Consider the following 24364-nt stretch of genomic DNA (forward strand, 5'->3'; position numbering starts at 1 on the left):
AGTATCAGCAGAGACTGTTGCAGAATCTTACATGTGCTTTTCCACAAAATACCAGTGGTGCACGTAGTGAATCTCACAGTTCCAACTTGCCAACCGTGGGACCGTCAAGTGTTCAGCACTCAAACCGTAACAGAACCACAGTATCTGCTGGTAACATCAATTTTGCGGAATCATTTCACCACTTTTTTAGCCCATCCTTTGCAAGGCCACAGGAGACAAGAAGTCTGACACATAGTCAACGCCTAGAGACGATGGTACAGGAGTATCTCCAAGTAAACATTGAAGCCACGACTGTGTCACTGGACCCTTGCTCTTTTTGGGCTTCCAATCTGGATAAATGGCCGGAGCTAGCCACTTACGCCTTGGAGATCATGTCATGCCCCGCAGCCAGCGTTCTGTCTGAACGTGTGTTCAGCGCTGCTGGTGGTGTGCTGACAGATAAGCGCACGCGGCTCTCCACTGATAATGTAGACAGACTCACGTTCATAAAGATGAACAAATCATGGATCCGAAACGACTTTTCTACCCCTGTGTCATCCTGGGGAGAGTAAAAGCTTGATGATTGGTTAAAATCACCCTACCAACCGTTTTAAGCTTTCAAATTACTAATCATGTTTATCTGTATCTTGACTGGAAAATAATTTGGGCTTTGTAGCAGTGTGCAGCACTGATCCTATTAGGCCATCTATACTAAAGCTTCACCAGATTTAAAATTAAAAATAATTTTTAGCTGCATCTAGCCCCGAAAATAATTTTGGGGCTCCGAGATGCGCAAAGCACATAAGTGCCTTCTTGCTGCACTACCTGCAGCATGACCCTCATATTGTCAGAATTAGTGTTGAGCCACCCCCGTAGTGTTCGGGTTCGGTTCGGTTCGTCGAACACCGGGATGTTCGAGGAACTGTTCGTCGAACTGTTCGTCGAACACCTTAGAACACCGTCGAACACCGTTAAAACCAATGGCAGGCAAACAAAAACACATAGAAACACATAGAAAACACCTGCAAAGGTGTCCAAAAGCTCACAAACTGCTCAGAAGACACTCTCTTTAAAAAAGCCGGCCGGCAAATTCAGCAGCGGCATACACCGGTACCCGACAATTTAGACAAGAAGGAATAGAGCATCACACATAGATTACATAGATAGAAACATGTCAGTCACACATATAAGAAGCACAGTGACAGTGTTGGTTACTGCACTTGTCATTTAGTGTAAAGGATTTATTAAAAAAAATATTAGTGTTTTCATGCACCGTCTCTTTAAAAAAGCCGGCCGGCAATTCAGCATCTGTACCCGACAATTTAGAACAGAAAGAATAGAGCTTCACACATAGATTAGATAGATAGAAACATGTCAGTCACATATATAATAAGTACAGTGATAGTGTTGCTTACTGTACTTGTCATTTAGTGTAAAGGATTTATTTAAAAAAATAATAGTGTTTTCATGCACTGTCTCTTTAAAAAAGCCGGCCGGCAATTCAGCAGCGGTACCCGACAATTTAGAACAGAAAGATAGAGCATCACACATAGATTAGATAGATAGAAACATGTCAGTCACATATATATGAAGTACAGTGATAGTGTTGGTTACTGTACTTGTCATTTAGTATTAAAATAAAGGATTTATTATTAAAAAAATTGGCGTGGGGTTCCCCTTAATTTTAGGCTCTAGCGGAGGTTAAGCAGATGGCTGGGGCAGATGTTTGAAGCCTGGGAAGGGGGTAATACCCACGGAGCTTCCCAGGCTACTAATATCAGCCCCCAGCTGAATACATAGCCTTTACTAGCTATTAAAATGGGGGACCCCCCCAAAAAAATGACGTGGGGTCCCCCCTAATTTAATAGCTAGCAAAGGCTAGGCAGACAGCTGGGGGCTGATATTAATAGCCCAGGAAGGGAGCCATGAATATTGGCCCCCTCCCAGGCTAGAAACACCAGCCGTCAGCCGCCCCAGAAATGGCGCATTCATAGGATGCGCCAATTCTGGCACTTAGCCTCGCTCTTCCACGCTGCCCTGGTGCGGTGGCAGGGGGTAATAGGGTTGGGGTTGATGTCAGCTTATAATGCCAGCTGACATCAAGCCCAGGTTAGTAATGGAGAGGCGTCTATAAGACACCCCCATTACTAACCCCATAGTCAAAGTTAAAAAAAACACAAACACCCAGAATAAAGTCCTTTAATTGAAATAAAGACACAATCCTTTATTGTTCTAAATTAAACCATACTTACCATCACGCCCATTCCAGCTGAAGCCAACGATCTCCTGCAATAAAAGAAAAATAATAAAGCAACCTCATCCTTACCTTTCCATGGTTCCCACGACAGCTTCAGCTCTGCTACATCGAGATGACAGGCTGGACCGCAGCAGAACGCTGCCATCCAGCCTGTCATCCCGCAGACACTGAGAAGCGCAGGCTTGCTTGCGCTGCTCAGCGTCTCTCTGTGACGACATCCAGATGAGCCGAGTTCATGTCCAATGAACTCGGCTCACCTCATGCACGTCACTGACAGCGTGGGAAAATTCTCACGCTGAAGCGCTGATTGCAGGAGAATTTTCCCACGCTGTCAGTGACGTGCAGGAGGTGAGCTGAGTTCATTGGACATGAGCTCACCTCATGCACATCACTGACAGCGTGGGAGAATTCTCCTGCACTCAGCACTTCAGCGTGAGAATTTTCCCACGCTGTCAGTGACGTGCATGAGGTGAGCCGAGTTCATTGGACATGACCTCGGCTCATCTGGATGCCGTCACAGCGAGACAGTGAGGAGCGCAAGCATGCCTGCGCTTCTCAGTGTCTGCGGGATGACAGACTGTATGGCAGCGTTCTGCTGCGGTCCAGCCAGTCATCTCGATGTAGCAGAGCTGAAGCTGTCGTGGGAACCATGGAAAGGTAAGGATGAGGTTGGTTTATTATTTTTCTTTTATTGCAGGAGATCGTTGGCTTCAGCTGGAATGGGTGTGATGGTAAGTATGGTTTAATTTAGAACAATAAAGAATTGTGTCTTTATTTCAATTAAAGGACTTTATTCTGGGTGTTGTGCTTTTTTTAAATACTTTACTAGAAATTCATGGCGGTCATGTCTAATACTGGCGTGACCCCATGAATTTTGGGCTTGGGGCCAGCTGATAATACCAAGCTGGCCCTAACCCCTTTATTACCCAGTGAGCCACCGCACCAGGGCCCTGGATGAGTTGGGTACAGCGCCAGAAGATGGCGCTTCTATGAACGCGCCATTTTCCGGGGTGGCTGCGGACTGCAATTTGTAGCGGGGGGGGGCCCAGAAAGCTTGGGCCTCCCTGCGCTGCAGATTCCAGCCCCCAGCTGCCTAGTTGTACCTGGCTGGACACAAAAATAGGGCGAAGCCCCACGTACTTTTTTTTTAATTATTTCATGAAATTCATGAAATAATTAAGAAAAAAAGGCCTTCCCTATATTGTTGTGTCCGGCCAGGTACAAATAGGCAGCTGGTGGTTGGGGGCAGCCCGTTCCTGCCTGCTGTACCTGGCTGGACACAAATATAGTGCGAAGCCCCACTTCAATTTTTTTTAATTATTTCATGAAATTCATGAAATAATTAAGAAAAAAAGGGCTTCCCTATATTGTTGTGTCCGGCCAGGTACAAATAGGCAGCTGGTGGATGGGGGCAGCCCGTTCCTGCCTGCTGTACCTGGCTGGACACAAATATAGTGCGAAGCCCCACTTCAATTTTTTTAAATTATTTCAGGAAATTCATGAAATAATTTTAAAAAAATTGACGTGGGGCTTCGCACTATATTTGTGTCTAGCCAGGTACAGCAGGCAGGAACGGGCTGCCCCCAACCACCAGCTGCCTATTTGTACCTGGCCGGACACAACAATATAGGGAAGCCCTTTTTTTCTTAATTATTTCATGAAATAATTTAAAGAAAATTGACGTGGGGCTTCGCTCTGTTTTTGTGTCCAGCCAGGTACAACTAGGCAGCTGGGGGCTGGAATCCGCAGCGCAGGGAGGCCCAAGCTTTCTGGGCCACCCCCGCTGCAAATTGCAGTCCGCAGCCACCCCGGAAAATGGCGCGTTCATAGAAGCGCCATCTTCTGGCGCTGTACCCAACTCATCCAGGGCCCTGATGCGGTGGCTCACTGGGTAATAAAGGGGTTAGGGCCAGCTTGGCATTATCAGCTGGCCCTAAGCCCGAAATTCATGGGGTCACGCCAATATTAGACATGACCACCATGAATTTCTAGTAAAGTATTTAAAAAAAACACAACACCCAGAAAAAAGTCCTTTAATTGAAATAAACACACAATTCTTTATTGTTCTAAATTAAACCATACTTACCATCACGCCCATTCCAGCTGAAGCCAACGATCTCCTGAAATAAAAGAAAAATAATAAAGCAACATCATCCTTACCTTTCCATGGTTCCCATGACAGCTTCAGCTCTGCTACATCGAGATGACAGGCTGGACCGCAGCAGAACGCTGCCATCCAGCCTGTCATCCCGCAGACACTGAGAAGCGCAGGCTTGCTTGCGCTCCACAGTGTCTCTCTGTGAGGGCATCCAGATGAGCCGAGTTAATGTCCAATGAACTCGGCTCACCTCATGCACGTCACTGACAGCGTGGGAAAATTCTCCTGCACTCAGCGCTTCAGCGTGGGAGAATTCTCACACTGAAGCGCTGAGTGCAGGAGAATTCTCCCACGCTGTCAGTGACGTGCAGGAGGTGAGCTGAGTTCATTGGACATGAGCTCACCTTATGCACGTCACTGACAGCGTGGGAAAATTCTCCTGCACTCAGCGCTTCAGCGTGGGAGAATTCTCACGCTGAAGCGCTGAGTGCAGGAGAATTCTCCCACGCTGTCAGTGACGTGCAGGAGGTGAGCTGAGTTCATTGGACATGAGCTCACCTTATGCACGTCACTGACAGCGTGGGAGAATTCTCCTGCACTCACCGCTTCAGCGTGAGAATTTTCCCACGCTGTCAGTGACGTGCATGAGGTGAGCCGAGTTCATTGGACATGAACTCGGCTCATCTGGATGTCGTCACAGAGAGACGCTGAGCAGCGCAAGCAAGCCTGCGCTTCTCAGTGTCTGCGGGATGAGAGGCTGGATGGCAGCGTTCTGCTGCGGTCCAGCCTGTCATCTCGATGTAGCAGAGCTGAAGCTGTCGTGGGAACCATGGAAAGGTAAGGATGAGGTTGCTTTATTATTTTTCTTTTATTGCAGGAGATCGTTGGCTTCAGCTGGAATGGGCGTGACGGTAAGTATGGTTTAATTTAGAACAATAAAGGATTGTGTCTTTATTTCAATTAAAGGACTTTATTCTGGGTGTTTGTGTTTTTTTTAACTTTGACTATGGGGTTAGTAATGGGGGTGTCTTATAGACGCCTCTCCATTACTAACCTGGGCTTGATGTCAGCTGGCATTATAAGCTGACATCAACCCCAACCCTATTACCCCCTGCCACCGCACCAGGGCAGCGTGGAAGAGCGAGGCTAAGTGCCAGAATTGGCGCATCCTATGAATGCGCCATTTCTGGGGCGGCTGACGGCTGGTGTTTCTAGCCTGGGAGGGGGCCAATATTCATGGCTCCCTTCCTGGGCTATTAATATCAGCCCCCAGCTGTCTGCCTAGCCTTTGCTAGCTATTAAATTAGGGGGGACCTCACGTAATTTTTTTTGGGGGGTCCCCCATTTTAATAGCTAGTAAAGGCTATGTATTCAGCTGGGGGCTGATATTAGTAGCCTGGGAAGCTCCGTGGGTATTACCCCCTTCCCAGGCTTCAAACATCTGCCCCAGCCGTCTGCTTAACCTCCGCTAGAGCCTAAAATTAAGGGGAACCCCACGCCAATTTTTATAATAATAAATCCTTTATTTTAATACTAAATGACAAGTACAGTAACCAACACTATCACTGTACTTCATATATATGTGACTGACATGTTTCTATCTATCTAATCTATGTGTGAAGCTCTATTCTGTCTGTTATAAATTGTCGGGTACCGCTGCTGAATTGCCGGCCGGCTTTTTTAAAGAGACGGTGCATGAAAACACTATTATTTTTTTTGATAAATCCTTTACGCTAAATGACAAGTACAGTAAGCAGCACTTTCACTGTACTTCGTATATATGTGGCTGACATGTTTATATCTATCTAATCTATGTGTGAAGCTCTATTCTTTCGGTTCTAAATTGTCGGGTACAGGTGTATGCCGCTGCTGAATTGCCGGCTTTTCATGTTTCACTGTTGGCACTGTTCCCATCGATTTGGGCAATCACTGTAATGCCACAACCACCATGGCTGTGGCATTACAGTGAGTGGCAGACAATCCCTGCATGATTGGTGCTCTAAATAGCGCCAGACATGCAGGACACGCTTTTGGTGCACGAACAGTTATCGAACATAACCTCGAACAGCCGAATTTTTTGCAAATCGTTCGGGTTCGTCGAACAACTCGAACACCGCCCAAAACAGCTCGAATTTGAGATTGGCGAACAGTTCTAGTCGAACACCGCTCATCTCTAGTCAGAATTCGAAGTAATCATGACTACTGGGTTGCCACACTCTTAGATCCCCCAAACTTTTCGATCAACCTTTTCATTTTAATAAAGACCAAAAAAATGGTCATTTTTGAAATTATAAGCATTAGCAGGTTGTTAGAAACTGAAATCAAACAGTTTTCAACTCAAAACTTTATTCTAGGTGATGTTACATTTTCACATAGGACCCCTTGTTCGAAAGGAACTTCTGAACTCTCTCGTCCATTGAATTTGTCAGGTTTTGGATGGTTTCTGCTTCAATTGTTTTGCATGAGGACAGAATACCCTCCCAGAGCTGTTGCTTAGATGTGAACTGCCTCCCGCCATCATAGACACTCCTTTTAATGATGCTCCAAAGGTTCTGAATGGGGTAGAGGTCAGGGGAGCATGGGGGTCACACCATAAGTTTGTCCCCTTTTATGCCCATATCAGCCAGAGATGCAGATGTTTTATGTGCAGCATGAGATGGTGCATTATCATGCAGAAAAATGATCTTGCTGTGAAATACACGGTTCTTCTTCTTGAACCATGGCAGGAAGTGCTGTTTGAGAAAATCCACATACATTATGGAGTTCATCTTTAGCGCCTTCAGGGATCCTAAAGGGGCCGACAATCTCTCTCCCCATGATTCCAGCCCAAAACATTACTCCACCTCCTCCTTGTTGGCGCTGTAGCCGTGTTTGCGTGGGGTGTCCATCAACCAGCCATCCTCCACTCCATCCATCTGGACCATCGAGCGCTGCACGGCACTCATCCGTGAAGAAAACAGTTTTGAAATCAGTCTTCATGTAATGTTTGGCCCACTGGAGCCGTTTCTGCTTGTGTGAAGTGGATAGAGGAGGTCGACAGGATGGCGCATGCACAGCTGCAAACCTCTGAAGGACCCTGCATCTTGTTGTTCGGGGGACGTTGGAGGCACAAGCAGCTTCAAAAACTTGTCTGCTGCTATGACAAGGCTTTTTTGCCGCTGCTCTTTCAACCTGACGTAATTGCCTGTAGGAAAGAGTCCTCAATTTGCCCTTATCAGCACGCACACGTGTGTACTGTGAATCAGCTACATACTTCTTGATTGCCAAGACACTTCATCCTGATCATCGCACAATGTTGATTGTAGTCATGCCTTGACCTAAACACTCCACAATTTGTTGCTTCTCAGCAGCCGACACATCCTTTTTCTTTCCCATTTTGGCAGAAAATGTAGGCTGCTTAATAATGTGAGAGAGCCTTCTTAAGTAGTCTTGCCTTTCATTGGACACACCTGCCAAACTAATTAGCACAGGTGTCTGCAATTGCTTACAGTGATATAAAGAGCCCTGACACACATCACCATCAATGAGTTTAACTGACAAACAAACAAATTCTTCCCTTATCACTCCTAAACACTTTTTGTATAATAATTTGGAACGCAGTGTACATGTGCTTTTCCACAAAACACCAGTGGTTCACGTAGTGAATCTTACAGTTCTAACTTGCCAACCGTGGTCTGTATGGAGTTGTTCAATAAAGGGCCCAAAATTAAGATAACATAGATGGGAGAGGTCTCTATGAATAGGAATTCCTAAGTATTTGATACCCTGTGAGGGCCAGGCAAAGGGAAAGTTGGACTGGATGGAATCCTATATGGATTTGGGGAGGGAGACATCGAGGGCCTCAGACTTCGCTGCATTGATTTTAAAATTTTACCATGTAACAAAGTGATCTATTTCAGCCATAACAGCATGGATGGATATATGTGATTGAGTGATATATACTAGGACATCATCAGCAAATAGAGAGCACTTGTACTCGGTGCCTCCCACCTCAATCCACCTAATATTGGGGTTATGGCGAATTGATGAGAGCAGGTGCTCCGTCACTAGGATGTATAAGAGAGGGGACAGAGGACATCACTGCCTTGTCCCATTGGTGATTGTGAAAGGTGATGAAAATGTTCTGACGCACCCCCTGGGCCTTGGGACACCCGGAGCCGGACCCTTTTTGGTGGATGCTGGTGGTTGTAGTCTTCGTGGCGGCGACCCAGTTCCGTGGCTCAGGGCGGTCAAACCAGTGGCGGAACTATTTATGTGGTTTTCATGTTTAAATGTCCGACTACGCCACCCGTGGATTGCGGTCAGAGTGAACCGCCGCTACAGGGCAGACCACTGAGGCTGGTGTTGTGGGTGCAGCAGAGCGTAGCATAACTCCCCACGGGAGGAGTATAGCCTCAGGGCAGTGTATGCAGAGGATGGGGGTGATGGTGCAGGGCAGCAGCAGTAACGACACGGAGTCAGTGATGCAGTTCAGGGCCTTTACTCACAGTTCTTATTATCCAGACCACGTCTGCAGGTAACGGCTGCCCACGTCGTTCTGTGCTCACCAGGTGAGGGGCTCAGACAACTCCCAGATAACTTTGGAGCACTTCACAGGACCCCCTTTGTGTGTCCTTTGTCTGGCCTTTCTTACCAACACTTCTGTCCGGCTGCCTCGGGCCTCCTCTTGGTAAACTTGGCGCCAGTTTCCCTGACCCTATGTGGTGCCTTCCTAGCGGGTGTAGCGAGGGGCTGCGCCACATAAAATGTCAGAGCCTCCGGTTTCTAGCTGAGGGTCGTTTCCTGCCTCCACTAGTTCGGGGACCGGTCTCCCCCTTTGGCCTGACCCCTCCACGCAGGTGGATTCGGGCGTGCGGTGGCGACTCGCCCGTCCGCACCCCTGGGATCCCTTCATTCCTCGTTCCTGGAGCCTTCTCCGCTCCTCTTCCTTCCTTCTCCCTCTTCCAGGCCTGGGCCTCTGTTACTAGGCCCGCCTCCGGAGCAGAGCTCATGCAGAGCCCCTGCTCCCTGCCACTTCTGCTCAGACTTCTCTGCACTGAACTAAGATGGTGCCCACCTTTTATACTCCCTTCTCAATGCACCCAGGAACTGCTTCCTCCCTGCTCCTGCACTACAGGGTTCCCCTTCCTCAGTGTTCCCTCCCCCCACTCCAGCCAGGGACAGGGACTGTCGAGCCCATCTCAGGGGCATATTGGTCGCCCTGCCCCACGGCAATGTGGTGTAATGCATGCAGGTGTCGGGTCCTGATCCACACTCCATCCTTACCTGAGAGTGAGATATCACACCTCTGGGTGAGGTGCAATACGTCTGTAGCAACCGAGCCCTCAGGGTGCTACAGTTCCATTTATCTTCAGCCTAGGTGACGTATTGCGATACAGGGCCGTGATTTTGGCTATAAAAGGGTCCCCTAGACCCCTACCCCAAGCTTTTTAAGAGAATCATATATGGCGTGCCAGGAGACTCTATGGAATGCTTTCTCAGCATCCAACGAGAGTATCTAATTACAAATTTTTAACTGCATCTAGCCCAGGAAATACTTTGTGCCTAGTAGCAGTGTCTGCTAGTGAGCGGATTATCCCTGCTGTTAAGCAAGCTGCACCACCTGTAGTTTAGACACTTAATTTTTTCAAAGGAAATGCTTCGGGACCATGGGATACTTAGTGAAGAGCATCAGGAGGCACCCCAAGGCATAGGGGCTGGGACTGGCAGTAGGATGCCTTGCGGTGGACAGCCGAGCTCGATCCTTATAAAAGCTTTTTAACTGCAGCAGCTTTAGTGGACGCTACTGGAGCTGGAACTACCGCGGCTGCTGGCATGAGACTTGCCCTCCAATAGATCCTTGTAAATGGATTTAAAGTGTATTCATTCAAATTAGAGAGACAATTTAAATTAAAAAGCTTAGAGCTGCCTCCACCACAGGGGGGCTCGCTCGACCCACCAGCGGACAGGCACCAGTATTGGGAGAGGGGGGCTGGCCGTCAGGGTTCACCGCGGCTCTGGCACAAACCCGGCGACACGGAGGTGGCACGGGCAGGAGCGGACTGGCCGTGTCGGCTTCTCACTTTTTGGATTTTAGAAGGGCATGACATGCCTATATCTGTGTCTCCCCCTCCTTTTACTCCTCCACCTCTTTTATTTTCGCATGACTATATGTACTTGTCACTTTTCCATGTGTTAGTTATGTCTTCTGAGCAGTTTGTCAGCTTTTGGACACCTTTGAAGGTGTTTTCTATGTGTTTCTATGTGTTTTTGTTTGCCTGCCATTGGTTTTAACGGTGTTCGAAGGTGTTCGACGAACAGTTTGACGAACAGTTCGGCGAACACACGGGTGTTCGACGAACCGAACCGAACTCGAACACTACGGGGGTGGCTCAACACTATTTCAGAGTACTATTTTTGCACCATTGCTTGCTAATTCCATCTTATACCAGAACATTTCCATTACTTACAGTGGGGACTTTCCCTTGCTCCAGCTTTCAGAAGAGTTCTTGCAATAGGCACATTATTTGTCATGATCGCAATATCCAAGGGTGTTAGTCCTTCACTGTTGGGTGTATTAAGGTCCAATTCCTCTGCTGTGTACTGACAAAGGAGAATCTGGACAGCCTCCAGGTCCTGTTGCTCGACTGCTTCGAACATGGCTTCATTGCACTGGAAGTTCTGTTGTGAAAGAAAACAACTGTCAACTAACTTAAATAAGTTCTGTAATTGTGTTTTTTTATCAGCTGTAATAAAAAGTAATTAAACACTTAATTCCTAGGGACAACATCAGTTTTGAAGAGGATCAATTTGATTCCATCATGTGCCACACTTTAAAAATTCTGTAAAATTTGCACAATGCAGGTCACTCCTCCTTTTCTTGTCATAATTAGTAATTTGCAAAAAAGGGGATGTTTGGGTTCGCCTTGTTCAGTTGGACTTTTTAAAAAGTCTGGTTTGGGACATGAACTTGACCCCAGACAACGAACCCTATATAAGTCAATAAGAAGCCAAACTTAAGTGCTGTAAAATGATCGGAGTAAGGGCTAGGGGCTGTAAAAGGAAGAAAAATGGCAGTAAGAGCAGGAAAATTGCCCTGCAAACAAATGTGGATAGGGAGATTACTTAAAGAGGTTCTGTCACCATAGGAATCATGGTAAAATAGGAAGTAAAAAAATAACAGAAACATTTTAACAGTGTTAAAAGTCCAGTTAAAAATTTCACCCACAGAGCATGGGGCACAGTACCCCTACAGAAGCAGCTTACAAATTTAGCCCACAGAGCATGGGGCACAGTACTCCCACAGAATCTGGTAAAAAATTTTACCCACAAAGCATGTTTTCAAATTTTCCCCAGGGAAGTTGATTTAAAATTGTACACCCACACAATGGGGCACAGTATCCCCACAGGCAGGGTTGCAGAGTACACACAGTGGCTTAAAGGCACAGTCCTCCCACAGATATGGGTTAAAGAATACACGCAGCAACTTTTGGTGCAGTACTATCACAAACATGGTTAAATAAGAGTAGAAAAAATATGTTTAGATGCATATCACTCCCACAGACACAGTTGTAGATTATAAAAAACTTTTGGTTACCCACGGTGCTATTACAGACATGGGTGTAGAGTACACATCAAGAGTGTTTTTGGAAAACTGTGCACATAAAAACCTAATACTGTCCCTCACTACAGCTGCGTCCTGTCGCTACGCTAAGCAGAGCATAAATAAAAAATAAAAATCTTGAACCAGGAGGAACAGGTCCAAGGGGAGGAGGAGGTGGACATGGCAGTATAGGTGGAAGAAGCAGGGCAGCACGGTGGCTCAGTGTTTCTCTACCAGCGTGTTTTTGTAGTCACGCATTTTGCAATCACACTCCAGTGACTTAAGAAATGATGGTATGTTGTACTTGTAGTGGGGATCCCGCAGGGTGACCACTCAGTAATCAACACTGGTAACAATACAGGCAATTCATTGGTTATTAAGCAGGCACAGCAGCATGTATTGACTCATGTGTGCCGTCTGCTCAGAGGCCATGAAGAGCTGTCCTCAGTGGGAGGTGTATGGTCTAGGTCCTCTGTATCCCCCAGCCATGCTCCAATGATGCCCGTGAGCTGATTTGAATGCCACCCTGCTGTGAACATGGTTGTTCATCCTCCTCCTCATCCTCCCAAACTGTCCCCCGGCTATACAGTTAGGTACCTCGCCAATGTTGGCACAGTAACCCACCCTCCTAGCCATGTGTGGACAACAGGCCTGATAATGGTGTGAATTGACCCTGCTCCTCCTGCTCCTTTTCCTCCAGTGCCACCACTTCTTCAATCATGGCCAGAAATGTTTTTTCCAGCAGTCATATAAGTGGTATAGTAATGCTCATGATGGCATCATCAGCGCTGGCTATATTGGTGGAATATTCAAAGCAGCGCAGCACAGCACACACGTCCCGCACGGAGGCCCACTCATTGGTGATAAAGTGATGTTGTTCTGCAGAGCGACTTAGCCATGTGTGCTGCAGCTAAAACTGCACTATTGCCTGCTGCTCGCACAGTCTCTCCAGCATATGCAAGGTGGAGTTGCACCTTGTTGGTATGTCACATATCAGCTGGTGAGCAGGAAGGCAGAAGTGACACTTCAGTGCAGAAAGGCGAGCAGCAGCAGAGTAAAAATGCCAAAAGTGCACATGCACTTCCCGCAATTTCAGCAGCAGTTCCGACATGTGTGAGTAGTTTGGGAAGCTCTGCATCACCAAGTTCACCCCATGTGCTTGCAAAGGATGTGTGTCAAACTATCTAGGCCCACAGCTAATATGAGATTTCACCCATTATCGCACACAACCAGGCTGGGCTTAAGGTTCACTGGCACCAATCACTCATGTATCTGCTGTTTGATCCCAGTCCACAGCTCCTGCACACTGTGGGATTTGTCCCCCAAACTGATGGAGTTTCCCCCTGGCTGTGTTGAAGTTGGTGGTGCAGGTCTTACTGTGACCAGATCAGGAGCCGGTGTAGGAAGCAGAGTAGGAGGAAGAGGCCACCTGTACAGATAAACATCCAGCAATCCTAGGTAGTGGTAGGAAATGAGCTAGAATGCCTCCCGCCTCTGTCCCAGTCGCCACTACATTTAGCCAGTGGGTAGTTAGGGAGATGTAATGTCCCTGGCCATGCTTACTGGTCCACATATCGATGGTTATGTGAACCTTGCTACTGATGGGATTGTGCAGTGCACACCTTATTTTGTTTGCAACATGTGTGTGCAGGGCAGGGATGACACACCTGGAAAAGTAGTGGCGGCTGAGAACAACGTACTGTGGGACAGCCACCACCATCAGTTTTTTGAAACTATGTGTCTCCACCAGCCAAAATGCAGCATTTCAAAGGCCAATAATTTAGAAATGCTTTCATTCAGAACCATGGCTCATGGGTGGCTAGGGGCGTATCTCCTCTTTCTTTCGAGGGTCTTGGGAATGGAAAGCTGAAAACTTCCATAGGACAGTGTGGAGATGCTCTGTGACACTGGTAGTGGTGGTGGTGGAGATGTGATCACATCCTCTCTTTGTGGGGAGGCAGGTGGCCCTGTTGATCATGAGCTGGAGAAAGAGGCCAATACTGCAGCAGAAGAGGGAGCAGGAGGAGGCTAAGATCTGTCATCTGGTTTTTAAGGTGGGTACTCCACTGTACCTCGTTCTTGGAATTCAGATGCTTCATCATACAGGTGGTGTTCAGGTTCAGAAGATTTATGACTCACTTTCGGGTCTGACGACACAGCGTGCAGACCACCCAATGCTCTTCGTCAGCACATTCCCTGAAGAAATGCCATGCCAGGGAGCTCCTTCAAGCTGTCTTTGGTGTGTTCATTTCAGCCGATGTACTGGCTAGTGGCCGCCCGCTGCGCCTTTGCATCCTGCTCCCTCATTTGCTGTGCTGCTGGGGTAGAGTGGCCATCCTCTTACTCCAAACTGTGCACATAACTATGATGGCCTCCGCTCCATGTGAGGTCTAGCACCTCATCATCCCCCGCATCATCTTCCACCGACTCCTCCACCCTGCCCTCCTTGCCGGTCTGCACACTGCAGTTGGCAACTGAGTTTCGTCTTCATCTGACATGTGCTGTGGTGGTCCACTGACCATTTGACTAGCCTTCCCACGTACTCATCCTCCAACATAACAAGTGGTTGGGCTCATCCACTACTGGGGCAGGGCCAGGTGGATGGGCCATGGAATCCAAGCCAGAGGAGTCATCTAAAAACAGAAGAGACTGCTGCATGGCTTGGGGCTCAGACTGCCTGGCTGATTAGCAAGTGGGTGAGGTGGAAGCTGGAAGACCATAGTCTTCAGGTGTCAACTGTGCACTTTCTGCAATGAACTGGGTGGAAGATAATGCGAAGGAACTGGAGCCATACAATTTAACAACTTTTCAACTTCTTATGGCCTCAGCATTCATACAGCGGTATTTGGGCTTATGAAAGGATGCATAAAGTCCTGTCACCTGTGTGCATCAGATGAAGGTGTTGTATTTGGGTACATAGCAGGTAAAGAATGACCACATCCTCTCTCTGCATCAGCTACACCACCACCTTCAGAAGCTACACCAGCACCACCACAGCCACGTCCACATCCCCTATTTGATTATCTCCTCATTTTCGGAAGTGGTTTTCTGCTCACTATTCGCATAGACATGAAGGAAGAGTAGATTTATTTTCAAAAGTACTAGAAAACACATACCAGTCTAGAAAATGTATTTATTTGGCCTAAAAATGGCAATGGGGCTGCTGATGCCAATTATTTATTTCCCAAAATACTAGAAAAAACACACTAGTTTAGAAAAATTATTTCTTTGGCCTATAAATGGCAACAAGACAGCTGATGACAACTATTTATTTGCAACACTACTAGAAAACACACACCGGATCAGAAAAAGTATTTCTTTGGCCTAGAAATGGCAATGAGTCGGCTGATGCCAATTATTTATTTGCAACACTACTAGAAAACACACAGCGGTCCTGAAAAATTATTTCCTTGGCATAAAAAGGGCAACGAGACAGTTGATGCCAATTATTTTTTTCAAAAGTAGTAGAAAACACACACCGATCCAGAAAATGTATGTCCTTGGCCTAAAAATGACAATTAGATGGCTGATGTCAATTTTTATTTCTTAGACTACTAGAAAACATACACCGGTCCAGAAAAATAATTTCTTTGGCCTAGAAATGGCAACAAGATGCCTGATGCCAATTATTTATTTGCAACACTACTTGAAAACACACATCAGTCCATAAGGCTGCTTGCCCGCGATGCGTTTTTCATGCGTTTCCGCTGCGTAATCCGCACCCCATGGTTCCCAATGGCATTCCGCAATGTCAATGCACATGCTGCGGATTTTTCCGCAGTGTTTCTGCAGCGCTCATAAATCCGCAGCATGCTCATTAAATTTGCGGAAGCGCAGCGGAATTGCCGCCATTGACTTGCATTGAGACACATATAATCCGTGTCTGTACATTTGTACACGCGGATTATATGCGTTTCAATGTGCGGATGGTACCCAGTTCTCTAGGAGAGAAGACTCTCTTCCAGACCTAGGTACCATTGTACCTGTAAAAAAAAGAATAAAATAATAAATAAAGTTTATATTCACCTGTCCGGCGGCTTCTCTCTGCTTGCCAGCAGCGCTTTTCTTCCAGGACCTGAGATGACGTCGCGGGCATGTGACCGCAGGCTGTCTCGCGAGAGCCCGGCAACCAGGAAGAAGCCAGGATGAGCGCGACAGCACACGCGGCGGGGCATCGGAGGTAAGTATTGCTTTATTTTTTTATTTTCACGGTCACACTATATAAATCCATGCCGTTTGCATGGATTTATACAGTGTGACCAAGTTGTCAAGCACTTTCCAAGTGATGCTATCGCCTGGAAAGTGCTTGTCAGTTCACATGCAGAAACACATGCGTTAACGCATGTGGATACGCATGTGAATCCGCATGTATTCCGCATGTATTCTGCAGGAAAAACGCATGCACAATCTGCATACGTTTTTTCTGCCAGGGAGATGCAGAAATGCTGCAGAAATTTTCTGCTTCATTTCTGCATCGTGGGCACATAGCCTAAAAGTTATTTCTTTGGCCTAGAAATGCCAATGAGACTGCTGATGCCAATTATTTATTTTCAAAAGTACTAGAAAACATAGCGGTACATAAAAATTATTTCTTTGGCCTAGAAATGTCAACGAGATGGCTTATGCAAATTATTTTTTTTTAAAAGTACTAGAAAACATACACTGGTCCAGAATAATTATATATCGGTTTCAGAGTACGCACAGCAGCTTAAAGGCACAGTACTCACACAGATATGGGTTGCAGAGTACAGACAGTGGCTATTTTGGCACAGTGCTCCAACAGATATCGGTTGCAGAGTGCACACAGTTGCTTTTTTATCAGGGTGCGTAGACAGAATCTGTCGCTCACTCCAGCTGCATCCTATCCCTACGCAAGAGTTGTGCTGTGTGTGGAGAGAGCTCCTGGGAAGGGAGGAGAGCCAGGCGGAGGTGACCGAGCGGACCGGGAGGACCAGTAGGAGGCGACCGGAGGGACGAGCGCAAGAGAGCGCTGTGGCAGCGTGCAGTGCCGGCCAGCGGAGGGTGCCAGGTGGTGGTTACCAGGAGGTGATCAGGAGGACCGGTAAGAGGCGACCGGAGGGACAAGCGCGCTGTGATAGCATGCAGCGTCCCTAGAGGAGGTGAGTGAGGGGCAGGAGGCCGCGATAAGCGGCCCTACTGAACCCAAGTGTGTACTGTACTGTATTGTATTTGTATCTGTATTGTAATTGTATTGTATTCCCTAGTCCATATTTAATTGATTACCCCCCCGTCCATATTTAAATTGATTCCCCTGAACACCCCCGTCCATATTTAACTGATCCCTCTGACCACATTAAATTGACCCCCCGTCCTCATTTAATTGATCCCCGACCACCCCCCGTCCATATTAAAGTGATCCCCCTGACCACATTTAAATGATTGACCCCCCCAGCCCATAATTGATTGATCCCCCTTGTCCTATTTAATAGATTCCCCTTGTCCACTTTTACTCATCCCCAGTCCCTATCTATTTGCCTTATCCCCCACCATATTTAATTAACCCCTGTCCATAATTAATTGATTGATTCCCCAGACCACAATTAATTATTTCCCCAGTCCATATTTATTGATATTATTGATACTTATTGATCCCCAGTCCTTAGTTAATTGATCCACCGTCCATACCTATTTTTTTGCTTTACCCCCCATCCTATTTAATTAAACCCCCTGTCCATAATTAATTGATTGAATCCCTAGTCCACAATTAATTATTTCCCCAGTCCATACTTATTGATCCCAGTCCATAGTTAATTGACACACCGTCCACACTTAATTAATCTACCTGACCCACTCAGCTGATCCCCCGTCCATACTTAATTGATACTTAATTGATCCCCCGTCCATACTTAACTGATCCCGTGCCGATATCTAATCGATACACTTGCACATCCCTAATTGATCCCCGTCCATACACCTATATATAAATAATTGTGTTTTGTACTTGTACATATATACTGACTGTATCCCCATATTTAGAATGACGTCCATGTTGGCCGGAGCCGTGCAGTGTACATCTTGCGCAATGTATGCATTCCCTGAGCTACCGCTCAGGGATCCATACTGCTGCGAGAGATGTGAGCATATCGTGCACTTGGAAGCCCAAATCCTGGATCTAAGTGCTCAGATAGCGGTACTGAGGAGCATCGACAACATGGAACGGAGTTTGCTGCTCACCGAGCAGACACTCAATGGGTCAACACTGGGGGTGGAGCTTAGTGGGGAAGCGCAGGCTGAACAGGCAGGGAGCTGGGTAACGGTTAGAAGGGATAGAGGGAAGAAGTATAGGAAGGCTGGTTCAGAACCGGCATTATTGGAGCACGACAGATCCTCTGACCGCCGGGGGAGTGTATGCTCCAGTAATGAGGGGGAGGGGGGAAGTGTAGGGCAGGCTAGACAGGTCCTGGTAGTGGGTGACTCTATTATTAGGGGGACAGACAGGGCAATCTGTCACAAAGACCGGGATCGCCGAACGGTGTGCTGCCTCCCTGGCGCTCGAGTCCGGCACATCGCGGATCGGGTTGACAGGTTACTGGGTGGGGCTGGCGAAGACCCAGCGGTCATGGTCCACATTGGCACCAATGACAAAGTGAGTGGTAGATGGAGGGTCCTTAAAAATGATTTCAGGGATCTAGGTAGGAAGCTTAGGGCAAGGACCTCCAAGGTAGTTTTCTCAGAAATACTACCAATCCCGCGAGCCACACAGGAGCGCCAACGGGAGGTTAGGGAGGTGAATAAGTGGCTAAAGAGTTGGTGCAAGGCAGAAGGGTTTGGGTTCATGGAGAACTGGGCCGACTTCGCTGTCGGCTACAGGCTCTACCGTAGGGACGGGCTGCACCTCAATGGGGAGGGTGCAGCGGTGCTGGGGAAGAAGATGGCTAATAGGTTGGAGGAGTTTTTAAACTAGAGACGGGGGGGGGGGAACCTAGGAAATAGGTGGGATGTGAGGCAAGCAAGGGGGAAGGGGAGAAGTGAATATAATGAGGGTGGAGAGGGGGGTGGGGATAGTACAGTTAGATCGTTAGAGAAGAATAGGATGCTAAATAACCCCAAAGTTTTATCTTGCATGCTGACCAACGCAAGAAGCCTGACCAATAAGGCGGATGAGCTGCGGGCGCTTATATCGGAGGAGAGGTATGATATCGTAGGTATAACAGAGACTTGGCTAGACGATAGCTACGACTGGGCGGTAAATTTAACAGATTATAGTTTATTTAGAAGGGACCGGAAACAGGGGAAGGGCGGAGGAGTCTGCTTATATGTAAAGTCACGTCTAAAGCCCAGACTAAGGGAAGATATAGGAGAGGGAGAAGAGGGGGTCGAGTCCATGTGGGTAGAGATAGAGGGGGCAAAAAATAATAATAAAATATTACTGGGGGTCTGCTATAAGCCACCCAATATAACAGAGGAGAATGAGAAACTGCTATTAGGACAAATAGACAAAGTAGCAAAACATAATGAGGTGATTGTAATGGGGGACTTCAACTACCCGGATATTGACTGGGAAACAGAAACCTGTAGATCGCAGAAAGGAAAAAGGTTCTTGACAAATATCAAGGATAATTATCTCTCCCAACTAGTGCAGGAACCAACGAGAGGGAAGGCAGTGTTGGACTTAATATTGACTAATAGGCCTGATAGAATAACTGAGGTACAGATAGGGGGGCACCTAGGTAATAGCGATCATAATATTATCAATTTCAAAATGCCCTTCAGTAGGGTTATCAATAAGGGAACAACTAAAACATTAAACTTTAGGAGGGCGAAGTTTGATCAGCTGAAAGAAAACCTTCAACTTATAGACTGGGACAAAGTTCTTAATCAAGGAAATACGAATAGTAAATGGGAAACCTTCAAAAGAATTCTGAATACTCAGTGCGAGAGGTATATACCGTATGGGAATAAAAGGGCCAGAAATAAGAGGAAACCAATATGGTTGAATAAGAACGTAAAAGGGGCGTTAAATAGCAAAAAAGAGGCATTCAAGAGATTAAAACAGGAAAACAGCAAGGAGGCACTAATGTGTTACAAGGAAAAAACGAGAACCTGCAAAAAACAAATAAAAATAGCAAAGGAGGAAACAGAGAGACGTATTGCTAGGGAAAGTAGATCAAATCCCAAACTGTTCTTTACGTATATAAATAGTAAAAGGATTAAATCGAATAATATTGGACCGATAAAAAGTGATGAAGGCAAAATCATAGAGAAAGATGAGGATAAAGCTAATCTATTAAATAAATTTTTTTCGTCAACTTTCACAAAGGAAAAAGAACTAACAGGCGAAATGAGAAGTGACAAGCTTAATCCTCCACTAAGTATGACAAATCTAACCCAAGCTGGGGTACAGAAACGCCTCAGTAACATTAAAATAAACAAATCACCAGGACCTGATGGCATACACCCACGGGTACTAAGGGAACTAAGTAATGTGATAGACAGACCGTTATATCTTATATTTAAGGACTCTGTTGAGACTGGGTCTGTACCACTTGATTGGCGACAGGCGAATGTAGTGCCAATATTCAAAAAGGGAGCAAAAAGTGACGCCGGAAACTATCGGCCGGTGAGTCTGACGTCCGTTGTGGGCAAAATTTTTGAAGGCTTTATTAATGAGGCAATCATGGAGCATCTTGAAGCTAATAATCTATTAACCCCGAACCAACATGGATTCATGAGGAATCGCTCCTGCCAAACAAACCTGATTGACTTCTACGAGGAGGTTAGCTCTCGAGTAGATCAGGGGGAACCAGTGGATGTCGTGTATCTCGACTTCTCAAAAGCGTTCGATAACGTGCCACATAATAGGTTGGTATACAAAATGAGAATGATGGGGCTGGGGGAAAATGTCTGCAAGTGGGTAGCTAACTGGCTAAAGGATAGAAGGCAGAGGGTGGTTATAAATGGAATATACTCAGATTGGGTAAGCGTCACTAGTGGGGTACCACAGGGGTCTGTACTAGGCCCAATGTTATTTAATATCTTTATTAACGACATAGTCAACGGGATAAATAGTAAAATATCAATATTTGCAGATGACACAAAGTTATGTAAAACAATTAATACAAAAGAGGATAGTGAAGACCTTCAGAGGGATTTGGATAAGCTGGGTAGGTGGAGCATTAAATGGCAAATGAGGTTTAACGAGGAGAAATGTAAGGTCATACATATGGGAAGGAAAAATGGAAGTCACCAGTACTCACTGAATGGGAAATCATTGGGGAATTCAGAGATGGAGAAGGACTTGGGCATCTTGATTGATAGCAAACTAAATTGGAGTGCCCAAAGTCAGGCCGCTGCTGTAAGGGCAAACAGGGTAATGGGATGTATCAGAAGAGGTATAGCTGCAAAGGATGAGAACATTGTTCTTCCACTGTACAAAGCACTGGTCAGACCACACTTGGAATACTGTGCTCAGTTATGGGCCCCAATATATAGAAAGGATATAAATGAGCTTGAAAAGGTACAAAGGAGGGCAACAAAATTAATAAAGGGAATGGAGGGACTGCAATACCCAGAGAGGTTGGCAAAACTAGGACTATTCAGCCTGGAAAAGAGAAGGTTGAGGGGGGACATAATAAATGTGTACAAATATGTTAGGGGACAGTATAGAGACCTTGCCCGGGATTTGTTCAAAAGGAGGGATATTACGGTAACAAGAGGGCACTCACTAAGACTGGAAGAGAAAAGGTTTCAGCACCAGCATAGGAAGGGGTTCTTTACGGTAAGAGCAGTGAGAATATGGAATTCACTGAGTGAGGAGACGGTAATGTCGGATTCACTACACCAGTTCAAGCGGGGACTGGATGCTTTTCTAGATACCAGGCAGATTTCTGCATATACTTAAAAATAGAATAAAATAGTAGGTTGATACAGGGATTTATTCTGACTGCTGGTTTCAGAGTCGGGAGGGAATTTTTCCTCAGGTGAAGATTGGCTAAATCATTTGGGGTTTTTGCCCTCCTCTGGATCAACTTTAGCAACTACAGAACTTACAGGTCGAACTTGATGGACGCAAGTCTTTATTCGGCTTTACAAACTATGTACTAATGAGAGCAGAATGGTGGCGGCACTCGTGATCCGGCCTTTACACCGGCCGGGTCATGTGGTGCTCCAGCCAATCACAACCATGCCAATACTTGACATGGCTGTTATGGCTCTGGAAATGCATACAGCCTAAAACTTTGTTGATTGGCAGCGCAGCAGCCTTTCAAGAAGCTATATTAGACTGGTGAACCCGAACAGAAAACTCGATCATCCATTAAAGAGTCCGTGTTCGGTGTTCGGTACCAGATGATATAGACACCGAACTTTACAGTTCGGGTTCGTTTATCCCTAGTGATTGTCCACATATGTGGAACCATAAAATTTCATTTAGTGCTTTCTGCATTAGAAAAGAAAACACTAATGACTGCTTTTACAATTCTCATACAGAACGTCAATCAGTCTTATACAGACATTGAATAGCAAATATAACTATACGCAATTCCCTTTTTTCCCCTGTTCCTCGCCTCCTCATGCTCTGCATGTGTATTTTGTTTTAGAAAAACCTTGAAAAATGATCCATCAGTGGATTTCATGGAATTTAAACTAATGCCACAATACACTGCTTTTTTACATTCAAAATGGATTAGGCAAGTCTGATGCCAGCAAATAATTAATTTTTCTTTTTTTAAGTATATGACCCTTAAACATGAGCTTTGCACCAAGACAACTCCATAAATCTAACCATGAGCCAACATAGGTTGTCTTTCCTATAACAGAGAAGCCACATCTCTGAACATTTTAGGCGAAAAAAAAACATTTAGGAACTGTAAAAAAAATATATACAGTTTATATATTTCTTCTGCCACGAGTGGGAACTCAATGCATAACAATGCATTATTAAGTTCACAGGAAGCCGAATGGATCATTATTCAGTGAGCTCTAACTAGTGGTGACAACAGATGAGTAAGGCCACGGCCCCACTATCAGTATTCGGTCAGTATTTTTTCTCAGGAGTGGGAGCCAAAACCAGGAGTGGGCAATAAATGCAGAATTGGTGACTTGTTTCTATTCTACCTTTTCTCTAATTGTTCCTCACCTAGTTTTAGCTTCCACTCCTGAGAAAAAATATTGACCAAATACTGACCAAATACTGACAGTGGGACAATGGCCCAACACCGATTTTCAGATGAGGGGTTTTGTGAAGTTTGGATAGAAATTTAGAGCCTGTATCAGAAAATTCTTATCTCTAAGAATTTTAAACCTATTTCAATTAAAATGAATTCAATAAAGTAAATTATGTACACTCCCTAATTCTGAGCAACAACAAGAGGTTTACAAAATAAAAAACAGTCAAAAAATGGAAACCGTACAAAAACTATGTACAAAATCATTTAAAAAAATCTTAATATTAATTCTTCAATAAATAGACTATTTAAAAACGTAATGTGAAAATTCATAGGATATGTGGCCCAAGCAGAAAGGTCTGTCTAAGGTTCCCTGGTAATGCTGGCTGTGTGCAGAATTATTAGGCAAATGCGTATTTTGATCACTTTGATACTTTTTATACATGTTGTCCTACTCCAAGCTGCACAGGCTTGAGAGCCAACTACCAATTAAGTAAATCTGGTGATGTGCATCTCTGTAATGAGGAGGGGTGTTGACTAATGACATCAACACCCTATATAAGGTGTGCTTAATTATTAGGCAACTTCCTTTCCTTTGGCAAAATGGGTCAGAAGAGAGATTTGACGAGCTCTGAAAAGTCCAAAATTGTGAGATGTCTTGCAGAGGGATGCTGCAGTCTTGAAATTTCCAAACTTTTGAAGTGTGATCACCGAACAATCAAGCGTTTCATGGCAAATAGCCAACAGGTTCGCAAGAAGCGTGTTGGCCAAAAAAGGCGAAAAATAACTGCCCATAAATTGAGGAAAATCAAGTGTGAAGGTTCCAAGATGCCATTCGCCACCAGTTTTGCCATATTTCAGAGCTGCAACGTTACTGGAGTATCAAAAAGCACGAGGTGTGCGATACTCAGGGACATGGCCAAGGTAAGGAAGGCTGAAAAACTACCACCTATGCACAAGAAACATAAGATAAAACACCAAGAATGTGCCAAGAAATATCTTAAGACTGATTTTTCAAAGGTTTTATGGACTGATGAAATGAGAGTGACTCTTGATGGGCCAAAGGCTGGATCAGTAAAGGACAGAGAACTCCACTCCGACTCAGACGCCAGCAAGGTGGAGGTGGGGTACTGGTATGGGCTGGTATCATCAAAGATGAACTTGTGGGACCTTTTCGGGTTGAGGATGGAGTGAAGTTCAACTCCCTGACCTACTGCCAGTTTCTGGAAGACAACTTCTTCAAGCAGTGGTACAGGAAGAAGTCGGTATCGTTCAAGAAAAACATGATTTTCATGCAGGACAATGCTCCATCACATGCATTC

General features: G+C 45.7%; 1 protein-coding gene across 1 annotated transcript in view; it reads right to left on the reverse strand.

Annotated features, from left to right (window-relative positions):
* Nucleotides 1–24364, reverse strand: part of ANKFN1 (ankyrin repeat and fibronectin type III domain containing 1) — a 1224583-nt gene that overhangs the window by 957687 nt on the left and 242532 nt on the right. Inside the window, exon 3 of the mRNA XM_073684132.1 lies at nt 10784–10994. Coding sequence (XP_073540233.1) covers nt 10784–10994 — 211 coding nt within the window. The remainder of the gene's footprint in view (nt 1–10783; nt 10995–24364) is intronic.

The sequence above is a fragment of the Phyllobates terribilis genome, unplaced genomic scaffold, assembly GCF_046119375.1.
Source record: "Phyllobates terribilis strain yellow unplaced genomic scaffold, ASM4611937v1 Scaffold_5__5_contigs__length_657084704, whole genome shotgun sequence".
Lineage (NCBI taxonomy): Eukaryota > Metazoa > Chordata > Amphibia > Anura > Dendrobatidae > Phyllobates > Phyllobates terribilis.